This window comes from Falco punctatus (genome assembly GCF_963210335.1).
Source record: "Falco punctatus genome assembly, chromosome: 7".
NCBI lineage: Eukaryota > Metazoa > Chordata > Aves > Falconiformes > Falconidae > Falco > Falco punctatus.
In genome coordinates, this window is record NC_137587.1 from 72,363,834 (window position 1) to 72,377,981 (window position 14,148).

Below are 14,148 nucleotides of genomic sequence, written 5' to 3' on the forward strand. Positions count from 1 at the left end.
CCACAGCACCCAATACAAAGCAGGTACATGAGGTCCCTTGTCCCTATGCCCAGCCTGGGCCAGGCATGTGACGGCAGTGGGCACCTCGGCTGCTCTCGGGGCTCTTTGGTTAAAGCCAGCGGTGGGACAACCTGCAGGTGCAGGCAGCTGATGTGGAGTGGGTTTGGAGGAGCCCGGGGTGAGCCCCTACCATGGTTTGGGGGTCCCTGCTGCCAGGAGCCGGTTGCAAGGCTCTATGTTTGCCTGCCTGGTCAGTGTGTTAGCTCTCCCACTGACGCCCTGCTTGAGCTTATTTGCTTTTCTTTGTGTAAAGAAACGCCACCCAAAAGCCTCCTGTGCAGGAAACACCCCTGGGTGCTCACCCTGCTGGCTCTGGCAGCCCTGGCCCATCCCTTGGGGACAGGAACAAGGAGCACTGGGTGCCCCCCAGACGAGCACAGCCCCTGCTCTGAAGTCCCCTTGATCCTCCCCCAGTCACACCCGCGATCCTGCCTCCTCTCTGTCTGCATTCCTCCCCAGACCTCACCAACCCCTAAAAATGGCATTAGGAGATTAAATCAGCCTGTACGGTTGCCTGGCCATCACGCAGGGCAGGGGCAGGGCTGTCCCTGGCCTGGTGGGCTCTCTGAGGCTGATCTCCATGCGGTTCCACCCGCGGCAGGGCATGCAGTGGCCGAGCAGCTGTTGCGAGCCCCGAGGCTCTGCCCTTGAGTCACAACCATGGTGGCTGCGGTACCACAAGGCAGAGTGGCAGCGCCTGTGGAAAAGCTGGGATGACGCTGTCGCGCTCAGTGCTGTTCTCTGCCTTGGCCGAGGAAGGGTTGTTGCTGCAGTCAAGGTGTGATTAACTGCCCAGCTGGTTACTTGGGGCACAGTGGGCTGCCCAGCAGGGCAGTGGTGCGCCTCCAGGCACTGACATGCACCACCAGACACTGACAAGCGCACGGTTTGGTTTCAGTTTTATTCTGGACCCGGGAGTGGCAGTGATGTTGCTCCGGAAAAGCCCCACGGAGTCCAAAGTGAATCCCTGCAGCAAGCGGCCCGATCCCGGCTCAGCCGTCTCCGGGGCTTTCAGCTCAACCCGAGCAGTGGAAGGGGCCTGCAGGGAGAGGGTCCTCCAGGGAGGCCCCAGCCTGCTGGCAGCACAGCAAGGAGGGGAAGGCCTGGACCCTTGCCTTGCCCCACCGCGGTCCCTGCGCGTTCGCTCCGGTGTTTGGGAAGAGCCTGGGCTGTGGCTCCTTCTCTTGGCAACAGGGGAAGTTTAAGCCTTTCCTACAGTTCATTGCCACGGTGCTGTGCCGGTGCACACACACCCCAGTAGGGCTGGGCTGGCAATACCACGGGTGAAGAGCTCCAGGTTCAAAATAATCCTTCCCCTTTTTCTTTTCTTTTCCAAGGGTTATATTTAACCTGGATTTCCCTCCGTGATCCAGCTGGCGCTGGGGTGTGGCTGCCCTGCTAGTCACCACCTGAGCAACCTGCTCTTTGCTCCTCATGAGGTTAGAGGTTACTCCTTATTCTGCAACGACATCTCATTTTAATTTTTATTTTCCCCACTGCTAAGCTTGTCTTTTTAACGAGAGGATCTGCTCTGAGATCCCAGCCAGCATCCAGCACAGGAGGAAACATGTTCAATTAGAGGTGTATTAAGGACTTTTTGGGCTTCAAGGAGACCACAGTTATCTTTGGCTTTTATACCTCAAACTCTGTCCTTTTGTTCTCCCTGATGTGGGTTTTTTTTTTTTTTTTTTTTTTTTTATCTCGGGTAACAGAACTGGTTTTGTGCTAGAGGAAGCAGCAACTGCCTCGTATGCTCCAGCTGCAGCGAATGCTAACGAGGGTTGGGGAGCACTGGTGAGCCCTCCCTGAATGTAAATGACCTAAAATTGTAATGAAAAAAAACAAACTTCAAAGAGTGAGTGTTGCTTTTCATCTCAATTAAGTTTCCTTTCCTAGGATTGGGTTTCTCAGCTTCCTATTAATTTTCCAGCAGTTCAGAGTCAGGTTTTCATTTGTATTAAGAACAAGCAAAGGTGGGGGACAAAAGAAAAAGCTATTGCTGTACAGCCTAGGAGTACCTATCTGAAGAAAACTGGTTTTGTTTTTGCTCCGTTCTTTAATTAATTGTAGCATTTCCTTTGGAATCTCATCTTTTGACATCGACATCTCAGTGTTAAGATTTTGAAGGGTAAAAAATCCTTGCTGCTAAATCCTAGACTGCTCAAATACCACTAGCGGGAGGCACAAATTAGAAATAGCCATAATAAAGCATTTAGGGGCTTGGTTTTAAAGGGCTTTTGCTAAACCTGGCTTGGAACAGCAATGCCTATAGCCAATTAAAGCCGCCTAACGAAGGCGTGTTGCCTGCTGGGCAAAGGCGGGGAAGGCTCTTCAGCAGCCCATTTTGCCACAGCAATTAGCGTAAAAATTCACCATCGAGAGGAAAATGTCTTTGAAAGCAAAGTGACTTTTCTCATTAGAAGTTCAAAGGCCAGTGATTTCCAGAAGGGACTAAGGCTTTTTCAGGAGGGAACAGGGTGTTTGGGGGGTGTAGCCATGCTGGAGGGGTTACATTCTTCTTCTTTGGGACAATCCTGCGCATGGGCATCTCCCTCAGGCACTGGGGGTGCTGCCTCGAGGACGGGGAAGGCAATTTTTTTGAGGGGGGTGGGGCTGGAGCTGCATCTCAGTCACTTCTGTGCCAGTTTGTTGATGAGAGCTTTCCACTCCGATCTCTTCTGCGTGATGTAGGAGGGGGTAAGGAGCTGCAGCAAAGGCTCCGGCCGGCCCCTGAGGTATCCCTGACACAGAGCCTCTGCGTTGCAGATCACGTACATCCCACAGTCATAGCTGTTCTGCTGGGCAGGTGCCTTCTCCTCCACAAAGGTTGCTTTGCCCTCTCTTTTGCCCAAGAAGGCCTCCAGCTTCCCTGCCACTTGCTTGGCATGGACAGAGTTGCATTTGCTGTGGGAATCATAATGGGCAAAGCACTTTTTGTCCCTGAAATAAGCCAGCAAGCTCCAGTGGGTGCCCCCAGCAACCTGGTTGGAGTTATCGTTGACAGGCAAGAACACTAGCTTCTTGTGGAGAAGGTCCAGAGGTTGAAGGAATATGGCTATTTCTTCCTGACTAAGGGCACATTTAATGAACTGAGCCACTTCAGGGCTGATAAAACAAACCTGATCGCTAAATTCTTGGAACTGGTGGTTGGCAAAGTACTCAAAGGCAAACCCGATTATGTGATCGTTAAGCCAGTTTGGTGGCTCCAGCAAGGCAATGTCCGACTGCCTCAGCAGACTGTCCATGTAACTGAGAACAACGGGGTCCATCCTGCTCAGGTTGGGGCCACAGCACTCCAGGAAACTTCAAAAGCTGAAACATAGAAAGGAAAGATGAGTTAAGGAATTGGATCACACCTGGGACAAGATACGGTGCAACAAACATCTCGAGCACCTTCTCAGTGAACAGTGAGCAAAAGCCTGTTTCCCAGACGGATACGTGCAGGACCAGCATTTGAACCATCTGCCAGATGAGCAGACAGAGGACATGCAGCTCCTCATCTGCAACGCATGATGGGTTGAGTTGGGCTCTTCTGCTGCTCTAGGAGCAGTGCATGGCTCCAATTAGATAAATATTTAATCGTTGTGATCTTAGCCTCATAGCAAAGTGATTTCAAAGCAGTTCCTGCTCAGGAGCTTCAGGCATGCCTTCAGTTCTGTGGTTCTCACAGAAACCATACGTGAGGATCTAGGAGATGTCGGCTGGTCTTTTGGCGTTTCAGTGTTTCACCTGCACAGTGACAATTGCTGTGATTCTTTGCGTTTCTGGTATTCCTTAAAGAGAATTCTTTTGGGGATGTCTACAGGCATATGGTCCTTTTCACCTCGCAGTGCCATAGCTAGGTGCCAGATGCATGACCTGTTCCAGGAAAACCTGCTGGCCCGCCAGCACAGGAGGCAAGGCAGCGATGAGTAAAAACAAAGCAAAACAAGATCACAAACAAAACAGTTCCTTACTGTGGGGATCTTTATGGCAAGTCTCTACCCAGCCAGTAGAGATTTCAGTAAATCAAGTACCACCGAAGCTGGATGGTCTGCAAAACACCTATCTTTTTTAAGCTCAGGTTTTAACTTGCCAAAATTTTGTGCATGACAGGAGAAAGTGCTCGTGGGTGTGCTGAGGGGTGAAGATCCCTGCAGGCTCCCACTGGTGAAGTCCACCTGTGAACAGAAGTGAGCAGTCATGCCGACCCACTCTTTCCAGTCTTTTGTCTAATGCCTAATACTCTATTTTTGTCCAGACTATGTTCTTCCCTCTTAATCTGTGCCTGTTTTCAACAAATAGAGGCTGCTTATCCTTAAAAAGGCGCCTGGGAATTCAAGTTGACTGTAGCACCTTGTCCTCCCCACCCATGTGTTCAAGGACGTACTTAAGGGACTTCAACAGGTCTTCCAGGCCAGACTTCTGAGTCCTTCCGTTTATCCGGTTATCAGAGTATCCACTAATCCTGGTCCACCAGCCGTACCCTTCCCTTTCCCAGGCTGGCGCACTTGCTGTCTTCGCGCCCCAGGGGGTCAAAGCGTGTCGGAAGAAAGATGTACAGCACACAAGGAGGCGCTGCTCCATAGCCAACCCAAAATATTTACTATACATGAAATAATAATTATTATGATGGGGGAAATAAAAAAAAATAAAATCAAATGTTATGTGGTTCACATGTTAGAAAGAAGTAGATTTGTGCTTCTTATTGGAACATGAATCACAAAAAAAATCCTTCCTGGCCAGGTATGCAGAAATGAAGAGAGATTTATCTCTAAAAAATGTTGGCAAGGTCACATCACACGTGACTTGTAAATAACAAAATGGATGAAGCATGCTGCATGTGTAACACGTCGGAAGGAAGGGCCAAGAGGTAGCGTATCTGGGGCCTGAGAAAGCTAATAACTATTTGTGTATCGCTGATAGAGCCAAGAGATGCCAAGCAGCAAGAGTCACCAACAAGGAAGGGGAGCAGTCATTGTTATTTATACTGAGCCAAACACAATGGTATTTGGACACGCTTCCTACGTTAATGAACTCAAACTATTTCCAAGTTTGTGGAGCAAATCCTTTGCAACAGCCTGCAGTACAAAAATAAAACCAAAACCCCAAACTAAGTCCAAGCAACTCCATAACATGCCTGAATATAGTCTTGTTTAAAGAGCTGTACATCCTGCAAGCCTAGAAGCGACCAGTTTGCTGGTTTAGCAGGGTCACTGCTGATTTTTTTTCTGTGTGTGCCCATACAACGCCCCAAATTTTCCTTTATTGTGTGTTTTTTCTGCTTCATCTTCTCCTGGAGATGTACGAAATACAGCAAATACTTTTCCACTCAAGTCCAAACAGGATTATGGGCTAAAGAAAGAAGCGTCTTGTATTAATTTTCCACTCTGCAGAAACATCATTTGGGTTTTTTTGTTGGTTTTTTTTTTTCAGTCAAGGAAAGAAGGGAAGAAAAAAAGATGGTATTTGGCAGCTTCCTACGGTCAGGAAGGGAAAATGGTTATAGCAAATGCTTAATTGCCACTAGCTACTACTTTTAAATTTTATTGCCATCTGGTATTTGTGAAACTGCCTGTGAGTTCTGCAGGGTGACTCACCGTGTGCAGCGCACAGCTTAAAGGAAAGCCCTTCCTAGGCTCAGATGCCTTTCAGAGCCACTTAAGGTAAGTGGTGAGGACCGAGTAGTGCAGCTGTGAAAAGCCATCAGCGAAGTTGCTTTGTTGGGGAGAACCTTGCTGTTACAGCTAAAGATGAATCCGTAGAGAAGCTGGGATATGGATCAGGGTACCTTTGACGTTAAGGGGTGTTGAAATCCAGTTGCAGACTGGAAGCAACTCTGCTCAGACACAGCCCGGATTTGCTTCCTGAAGGCTCAGGCACACTTTGTTCAGAAGTTTTCATAAAAATAGAAATAAATACTGACGTAGGCCTGGAACGTTTGTTGTAAGTTGCCAACAAGAGCCTTGCTCATTCACTTTATTTGCATGTTAGTAGCTGAAGTTTGTGTAAACTCTTTGTAATCCTTGGCTTCTCAGAGGGATATTCATCTGCCCTGTTTTGAGCACTAAGATGAGAACACCCAGGAGAGAAAAGGGAGCATTTCAATAAAAATGTCATCAAGCCAACCAAGCTGAAACCACCCATTTCATTTATAGATTTGAAAATGGTGCCATCTTGCATCAATAGAGATGAGACAAACTTGACTTCTTGCCATAAGTCATAACAATTCAACAAATAAGCTGCCATCGTTAATGCAAGTTTGATCCATAAACTGACAGGACTTCTTCGTGTCCAGGATGCAAGGCAAAGCCTGTGTTTTGTAATACTTGACAAAAACCCCCAAACCTATTATTTTCACAACATTAAAGACAACTACCTTCTGCATGTAATTGTTGCCTTGCACTCTGAAGGCAGCACTTGAGAGCCAGGGACCGCAGCTCCCCAGTGATTGAGTGTAAATAGGCAGTGATGGAGCAAAGAGAGCATAAATAAGGATGAATCAGATTCCTAAAGTCTATTTCACTAAGTTAAACATCACATGCAGAGTGAATATTTTAAGGTGCCACGTCACTAAACTCCTGTACCAATTTTAAAGAATATGAAGGTACATACAAAAAGCCACCTGAAAGACAAATTATTCAGACTTCATCAGGGAAGAGTAGGAGGAACAGAGAAGTTTTTGGCAGCTTGGCTGAAGCCTTTGGAACCATTAGAGTAAAAGGCCCCATGATTTAATCACCAGACCATTTCCTTTTAGGGGAAATACAGTTTTTAGACATTGTCTCACTGCTCTTAATAGTGGTTGTTGTTAATGGTAGCAAGATCAGACAAGGAACATCAGTTTTTATTTATTGGCATGAGCTGGGCTGGGCTATTGGCACCTGAGTCTCTGTACTTACCTGTCTCCTAACAGAGCTGAAGAAGCTCAAGCCAAATTGAACAACTAAGCCACAAAAGAAGTGTACCTGTCTACCCTTTTGTTAAATATAAGCAATCTCTTTGTAGCCTATAGGTTATAATTTCTGTATGATATGAGAACAGAGTCTTTGCGGATTCAGTAGGCCCTGAACACCAGACTCAGAAGAAAACATTCTTAATTTCTGTACACACAGACAATACCCAGGCCTTTCCGTTCCCGACAAACTCCCCAAACCATACAAGTGCTCTACGCAACCAAACTCCAGAACCTTGCTTTGTTTTACAACATCTCACTATATACTAGACCAATAAACTAAAAGCTGGAGGAACTACACCAAATGCTACTAAATCAAATGCTACTAAATCAAATGTGGTTTGCACCCCAGGATGGGGCTGGCCAAAGCATTAAGTTTAACAGGAACAAAACCCCAGTGACCCAAACGCCTGAGGATGAGAGATGCCAGCGAGACTCCCAGGAGTAAGGATGAGAAACCCTTCGGCATGGTTCATCAGAATGATGTTAACCCAGGTGTCGATGGATCGCGCTTGCCTACTTTGAGAAAGCACTTGAGAGCGTAGTGGGAAGCGCAGGGAGGGCATATCATCTACCTGAACGCCCCAGGTGTGGCAGGTGGGGCAGCACGACTGCGGGCTGTCACCCCTCGGTGCGGGCAGGGGGCGACCTGCCCGAAGTGCAGCGTGCCCCGGCGGCCGGCAGTCGGTGCGGCTGGGGGTCAGGGCTGGCCAGCAGCTCCCAGGGCGGGCTCGCTCGCCCGGCTGCCGCTTCCATGGCAATAAACGGGCACGGAGGGGGTCGGTGCGGGCCGGCGGGGCCTGGGCCGGGAGCAGGGCCAGGGCCAAGGCCAGGGTGGGGAGCTGGGCCCGGCCGGCAGCACCGCTCCCTGCGAGCCCGCCCCGGCCCAGCGGCGGCTGGGAAGGCCCAGCTCCTCACCCGGTGCCGGTAACACGGCTCCACGTTGAACAACTGTAACGATTTTCCTTCAAAACGCGCGCTGAAGCCTTCGGGCCCGGTGGCAGCCGGCACGGACTCCCGACGGCCGCGGCCTCCGCGCCCACCGGGCACGGCAGCCACCGCCGGGACGCCACCGCCGGCACTGCTGCCATGACAACGCCGCCCTGCCCGGGCCCTCCCCGCGCCGCCGCCGCCGCCACCGCTCACCTGCCGCCTCATAGCCCGCTCGCCCTCCGCCGAGCCGGCGCCGGCCGGTTGCTGCGCGCTGCCGTAAGGCAGGCAGCGCCGCGTCGTAATGACCCAGTGGCCGCAGGGTGCGCAGGCGCGGGGGCAGGGTGGCTTGGGGCGCGGCCTGAGGGGCGTGGCGGCAGGCGGGGTGATGGGCGTGTCGCGCGCCTGCCTTCCCCCGTCCCCCGGCCGTCGGCGGGTGCGCGCGGGAGGCGCGCGCGGGCAGTCGGGCAGCGCCCGGGCGGCGGCAGCGGCCGTTCCTGCCCCGGCCCCGCAGCGCCCGCGCGAGCCCCTCGGCGGCCCCTCAGTGCGGCGGGCGGCGCGCCGCGCCCCGGCAGGCAGGTGAGGCGGTGGGACGGCGGCAGGGGCGGTGGCCCCGGGCGGGTGGGGGTGTGTGTGAGGGGGAGCGGAGCCCGCGGGCGGAGCCGCCGCTCGGGGCCGGGGCCGCCGCGCCCCGCTCGGCGTGAGGCGAACCCCGCTGGCGCGGTGGAACATCGCGCGGTACCGGTGCGGAGCCTTTGTTTGGCGGAGGTAGGGTGAGCCCCGCCGGTGGCGCGGGGTTCCCGCGTTCCCGCAGCGGGGAGGGGTGGCTGGGCCCGGCAAGCCCCCCACGCGTGGCTACCCCGGGGTGCAGCGGCTGCCCGGTCCGCGGGCCCCGCGGCGGCCTCCCCACGCGTGGGAGCGCGCAGGGGCGGCCGCTGTGTGCCCCTGGTGCGGTGTGTGCCCCCGGTGTCGGTGCGCTGCCCTTGGCGCCCGTCGTGGGGCGGGTGGGGCGCGCGAGGCGTGAAGGAACCGGCCGGGGTAGCGGCGGGGGGGCTTTAGCTCCCGCAGTGTCACCTGCGGTCCGTGGTCGGCGGCATCCCGCGGCTGCCCGAGGGGGGCGGCCCGACGCCACGGCGATGGGCGCCGCGGCGGGCGCGGTGGTGGTGGTGGCCCCGCCGGCGGTGCGAGGCGGCCGCCCGTTACGCCGCCAGCCCGCGGCTCCCTCCCGCCACCGAGGGGTGGCTGCCTCGGCTCCCTGGCGCGCCGGACCCTCACGGGAGCGCTGCACCTCGGGAGGTTAAAATAGTCGGTATTTCTTTCTGGAATTTTCCTAAATGTAGGCGAATCGGCCTTTGCTTTAACCCCCACCCCACCCCCAAACCCCAAAATATCTCCCCCGACGTGACTGGCGGTAGGACCTGCTGTAAGTTCAGGGCCGGGCTCTTTGCTGCCCTTCTGCTTATAGATCGGCTTCCTCCTCCTCCATTTACGTTTTCATATCCTGAAATCAAGCTGAGATTAACAAAGTCAGGAGCGTGAGCTCAGCAGAAATCATGGCTTTCACGTCCGTTGCTGCAGCGCATTACCCTGCCCATCGGCGTATAAAAAAATAATCACGTAGCGGCAGAGGAAGGAGGAGAGTGCCTGCTACGGGGAGGGAAGACAGCACGGTGTTTGGCTAAATCAATAACGAAGCACTCTAATAAGTTGCTTCATAAATAGATTAGTAGTTGGAGAAACAGGTTTCTGTCTGGATCAGGCGTTTTCCTGACTTTTTTTTCCTCCCCCAGGGGAGTGCTAGGAAATGACAGGGGACCGTTGTCTTCTCGTCAGGAGACGAGATGTGCGTGGACGCGATGGTGGCGGGCGGTGGAATGCTTGGGCACGGCCTGACCGAGCTCGGCTTAACTGCGGGCACCAGCGAGCTCCGGCTGGGGTCACAGAGGCTGCGTTACTACTGCAGAGCATATTCTTTTCGGCCCATCGTCCTGGTGTCATGCGATAATTATTTCTCCTGCGTTTTTGAGTAAACTCATCCATTTCGGTGACTTTTCTCATCTTTTAATTATTTTTTCAATTAAGAGGATTTTCTTTGCATTTTTTCTCTCGTGAAGGCTCTCACAGCCTTCGCTCTCACTCCTAGCCGTGATTTTTCATCCCCAAGACTATTTTGGAGGCTGTTGGTCTTGCTGCTGACAGTAAGGAAGGTAATTCAGCAGCCCTGGCACAGGACTAATAAGCTTTTGTTTCCTGGGCTATCAGTGATGATGCAACTTTAAATTTATTTATTTATTGCAATCATATAAAAATCAGGATGGCTTTAGCAATGTTTCATTTTTGAATATTGAAAAGCAAGTGGCCCAGCAGTGGCACCTCTGAAAAACCTGAAAAAAGCTTTGTTTGAATTCCATGATTCTATTTATTTGTGTAAAAAAAAAAAAAAAAAAAAAAAAAGTATTGTAGGCTCAGTTTTGCAGGCTGTCTGAGAGTTCTTTCTTCTGTGCAGCTGCAGTTACAGTTTATAAAGTTCACATTTTTACCCCATTTTTACCTTTTTTCTTTTTTTTTGGGGGGTGGGGAAGCTGCATTTTAAGGTTGAAAGGTATCAAATGGCTGACATATCTGCTGTTGCAATATCTTAAACAAATGTTGGCGCTTATATATGCCATCTAAAACTCAGACTAGTAAACCTTCAGGATCCTTTGCTAGGAAAATCTGTCTAAATGTTTTATGCCTAAATTATTTTTATCTAGATGGTCATGGTGATTTTAGTGAGTGTTCATCGTGTTTGCAAGAAAACCTCTGAGAATGTGAAGCATGTGGGGTCAGAAGCTTGGGAAATGTGAAACCTGAGGTTACCTGCGCACCCTTAATTTAGTTCGTTTTGAGGTAGGGCTGTACTAGAAATTGTAATCACCTGTGTATGCTTGATTGCTGGAAGGTGGGTGTCTGGTTGTGGGTGGAAGAATGGATTGATTGCTCCTCGGCATCACCTGCAAGTCTGCAGGGGGAGTACTGGGAGCACAGGGATGGTGCTGGTCCCGCCTCTGGTTTTTCAGCTTGGCACCACTGGGCAGCTGGTGAGGAAGACCAGGATTCGCCGTCATAGCCTTGGGATTGAGGCATGCCACATAGTCCTGAAGCCTTAAATACCTTGAATCTAGCAAAACTGTGAGCAAATGTGATCCAAGAGTTTCTAAAGCCATTTGGGGTGGTGGTTTTTGGTGAGCATAGCATGGCAGTTCTCTGCCAAATTCTAGTTCTTGCTCTAAACTGTGGAGCTTTTGAACATAATTCCTTTAGAAATACATTTATTAGGAAGAAAACAAGGTCGTTGACCCACTTGGAGTATCTTAGCTGGTCAAACTCTATTTCAGAAATTCCTGGGTCCAATTGGTTTGTAAATAAAATAGGATTCCAGTCCCACTTGCACGTGAGATACTTGAGGAGCACTAAGGCAGACTGAGCGCCTGAGAAGAGCTGCTGTCTGCGGGAAGGAATCCTGTTGGTTTCAGATGGATTCTTTTGCTGTCACGTTGCCCTGAGGTTGAAGGCCCATTCGTTACGTAGTGTATGAAGCTCTTGCCCAGGTTGTGCAGTCTGGCTCCCCAGGATGGGTAGGTGCGGTTCCAGCTTTGGAAGGCGGGGTGCTTTTTTGTGTTGAGGTTAAAAAGATGCACTTACCCTGTTTTCTCAGGCTCGGGTCCTGCGTGTCTGCATTTGCTTAACTTCCTTTTAAGTGAACAGCATTTCTTTCTTCTCTAAAAAGTAAACATGAGCATAAATATTTAAAGGATCGTGGCTTAAGTTTGCAAATTCAAGACTCTCTAGCATTCCTCTGGACAAAAGCAGTATCATTGGAAATTTTGGTTGTCTGGGTAGTTCCCTCCTCTGGGAAGAAGCTTGTTAATTTGTTTGGGTTCCTGCTGCAAAAATATTCTGCTGTGTTTTCAGGTTAGATGGCTGAGATTGTCACAAAGCTTAGGTGTGGGTTTCTTACTGATTTGTAAAGGTGAAATGCTGCTGACAGGATGTCTACAGATGATCACAATTGAGATTATTTTTATGGTCATTTATTTTTCTTCTATGCAGGCCAAATTTTTCCATAGGCTTTGGGGATATGTGTGAAGGCATAGGTGTTCAGGGTTCAGAATATATAGACTAAACATGTGAAACTTGCCAGATAATGGATAACAACAGGAAAAAAGGAAAATTGAATAGTCTTTGTTTTCTCTATGTGACTTTAATATTAAAGTCTTGCTACTGTGCTTGGCAGGTTGAATGCCACAGTGTGATGTATGTCTCACTCCTGTATAGTGTCAATGTCTTAACTTTTGTGTCTTGGAATTACACATTAAAAGCAAACTCAACAAACTATATGACCTCAGAAAATATAAACATTCAGAAGGGAAGTGTATTAAACAGTGATTTTTAGAATTGAACCCTTTTGTGTATCTATTTTTAAAATATTATGAAGAGTTATGTCTTTGCTGGTCATCATGGTAGCTTTTTCTTTTTCCTGTGGGGAGGAATCCTGCAATGGCTACCTATGGAAAAGTCATAGAGGTAAAGTGGGAGCTGTATGCCTTTGCCACAAACACTTTTTTTTTTTAAGAAACCACCCATAATTTTTTATGCTACCTGGTTGTGTATTGCTGCTTCTAAGGGTTTTTTGTTGGTTTTTTTTCCTTTCCATCACTTTCTTCCAATGGAGGACCATAGGATCACTTGCATCAGAAAGGTCCTCAGGAGGTCACTTGGTCCAAAATCCTGCTCCCAGCAGGATTGGCTGCAAAGTCAGACCTGGTTCCTCATGGCTTTAGATGTTTCACATCTGTTGTCTTTCACCTGTGGTTTGCAGGTTGCAAGAAGAGAAGGGAAAAGGAGCAGTTTGAGCTGCGTTGGGTGGAAAATGTCCAAGGAGAACAAGATTATACATGATCCACAGCCTTCCATTTGCCAGCATGTCAAACTGCCACTTTACATGGCATTTCCATGGCTTCATTAAGCTGATCTAGTAGCAGGCTTCAGTTGAAAGAGGATCTGTCCTGGCTGAAGTTAATCTTGGGAGGGGAACGGGGATAGCCCTTGCCTGGGCTGACTTACTGATAATCAGCCCAAAGTAGGCAGGTGTCTGGCTCTGTACCGTTTTGGTGAAAATTCCTTGGAGGTGGAATGGTCATATGCCATTTTTCTAGGCAAAATGAAATAAGTAAACCCCTGTTGATTTAAGGATTATTCTTACTCCGATTCCTCACCACCATTAAAATCTTGCGTTGTGGTTTCACTAAGAGCCTTGTGAAGAGACAGAGCTGGGTCTCCTGCCAAGCCAGTCATCCGTCAAGGGAGATGAGTCTTAAGAGTGGAAAGCCTGTGGTGTGCTGAGGATACTCGGGGGTAGGAAAGTGGTGAGGCTGGCTCTGTTTCTCACCTCAGCTCAAGCACGTTGTCCCTGTGTACAAACCAGCCTTGATGCCCAGCAGTTTTCCTTGTCTTGAGGAACTTGTAGTCTCAGCACACGGGGCTGTCATGGAAGAGAAAGAGGATAGGAGCTACGTGAGCTGGTAAGGCAGCAAATTATCCTGCTGTTGTATGGTCAGATAAACAATATGTCTGAGTTTAGGTATAGATACTTGTATTCTTTCTGCATAAAGCACTCGGGTATGAGCTGGAGTGCGCTTGGACCCTTTGAGATGCAGCTCTCCATCCTGCCCTGGGAATATTGGTAGGGTCCCCGTAGCTGCACCCTCTCACTGTTGATGTGAGATGAGCGAGTGGGGAGGCTCAGCCAGCTGCACCTCATCTAAGCTCTTGTCTCACAGCTACTGAGTGTTATTGCTTTCTTGCAGCCGTGTGCCTGCCTTAAAGCAAGATGAGGGTATAACTCTGCTGTGGTTTTCCTTCACCTTGCCACTGGGTTCTGGTGTACATTTAAAGTGTCTCTTCCAGGTCTCAGAGGTTTATAAAATCCCTGTTGGTGTCAAAGTCCCTAGGAAAAGGCTGGCTGGAGGTATGTCCCCTGGAGGGGAGGGCTGGGTCAGGCCCTTTCAACCCTGGTGTTTTCAGTTGTTCAGACTGGATAAAGCCATAGAACCATTTAGGTTGGAGAAGACCTCTGAGATCATCAAGCCCAGCCGTTAACCCAGCGCTGCCAAGCCCAACACTAAACCATGTCCCTGAGCACCGCAGCTGCATGTCTTTTAAATCCCTCCAGAGATACGTGA

The 14,148-nt window shown here is 50.1% G+C and overlaps 2 protein-coding genes across 14 annotated transcripts in view; one reads left to right on the forward strand and one right to left on the reverse strand.

Annotated features, from left to right (window-relative positions):
- Nucleotides 1-945: 945 nt before the first annotated feature.
- SENP8 (SUMO peptidase family member, NEDD8 specific) lies at nt 946-8,252 on the reverse strand. Of its 2 annotated transcripts, none has more exons than XM_080395411.1 (2): nt 8,141-8,252; nt 946-3,372 (listed from the first exon to the last, which is right to left on the reverse strand). In XM_080395411.1, exon 2 carries the CDS (start codon nt 3,327-3,329, stop codon nt 2,691-2,693), a length of 639 nt encoding a protein of 212 aa, XP_080251537.1. In that variant the 5' UTR covers nt 3,330-3,372; nt 8,141-8,252; the 3' UTR covers nt 946-2,690. The 2 variants fall into 2 exon arrangements, with proteins under 2 accessions (XP_080251537.1, XP_080251538.1); XM_080395412.1 differs by lacking the exon at nt 8,141-8,252 and adding an exon at nt 4,017-6,214.
- A 113-nt stretch (nt 8,253-8,365) lies between these two features.
- The window catches only part of MYO9A (myosin IXA), a 185,416-nt gene continuing 179,633 nt past the window's right edge, over nt 8,366-14,148 (forward strand). For 6 of the 12 annotated variants that reach the window (XM_080395384.1, XM_080395395.1, XM_080395391.1 and 3 more), the window contains exon 1: nt 8,370-8,503. The gene's annotated coding sequence lies outside the window, so the exon portion shown is untranslated. Of the gene's footprint in view, nt 8,504-14,148 lie in introns of all 12 variants that reach the window. The other 6 variants (XM_080395388.1, XM_080395390.1, XM_080395392.1 and 3 more) reach the window with 3 other exon arrangements.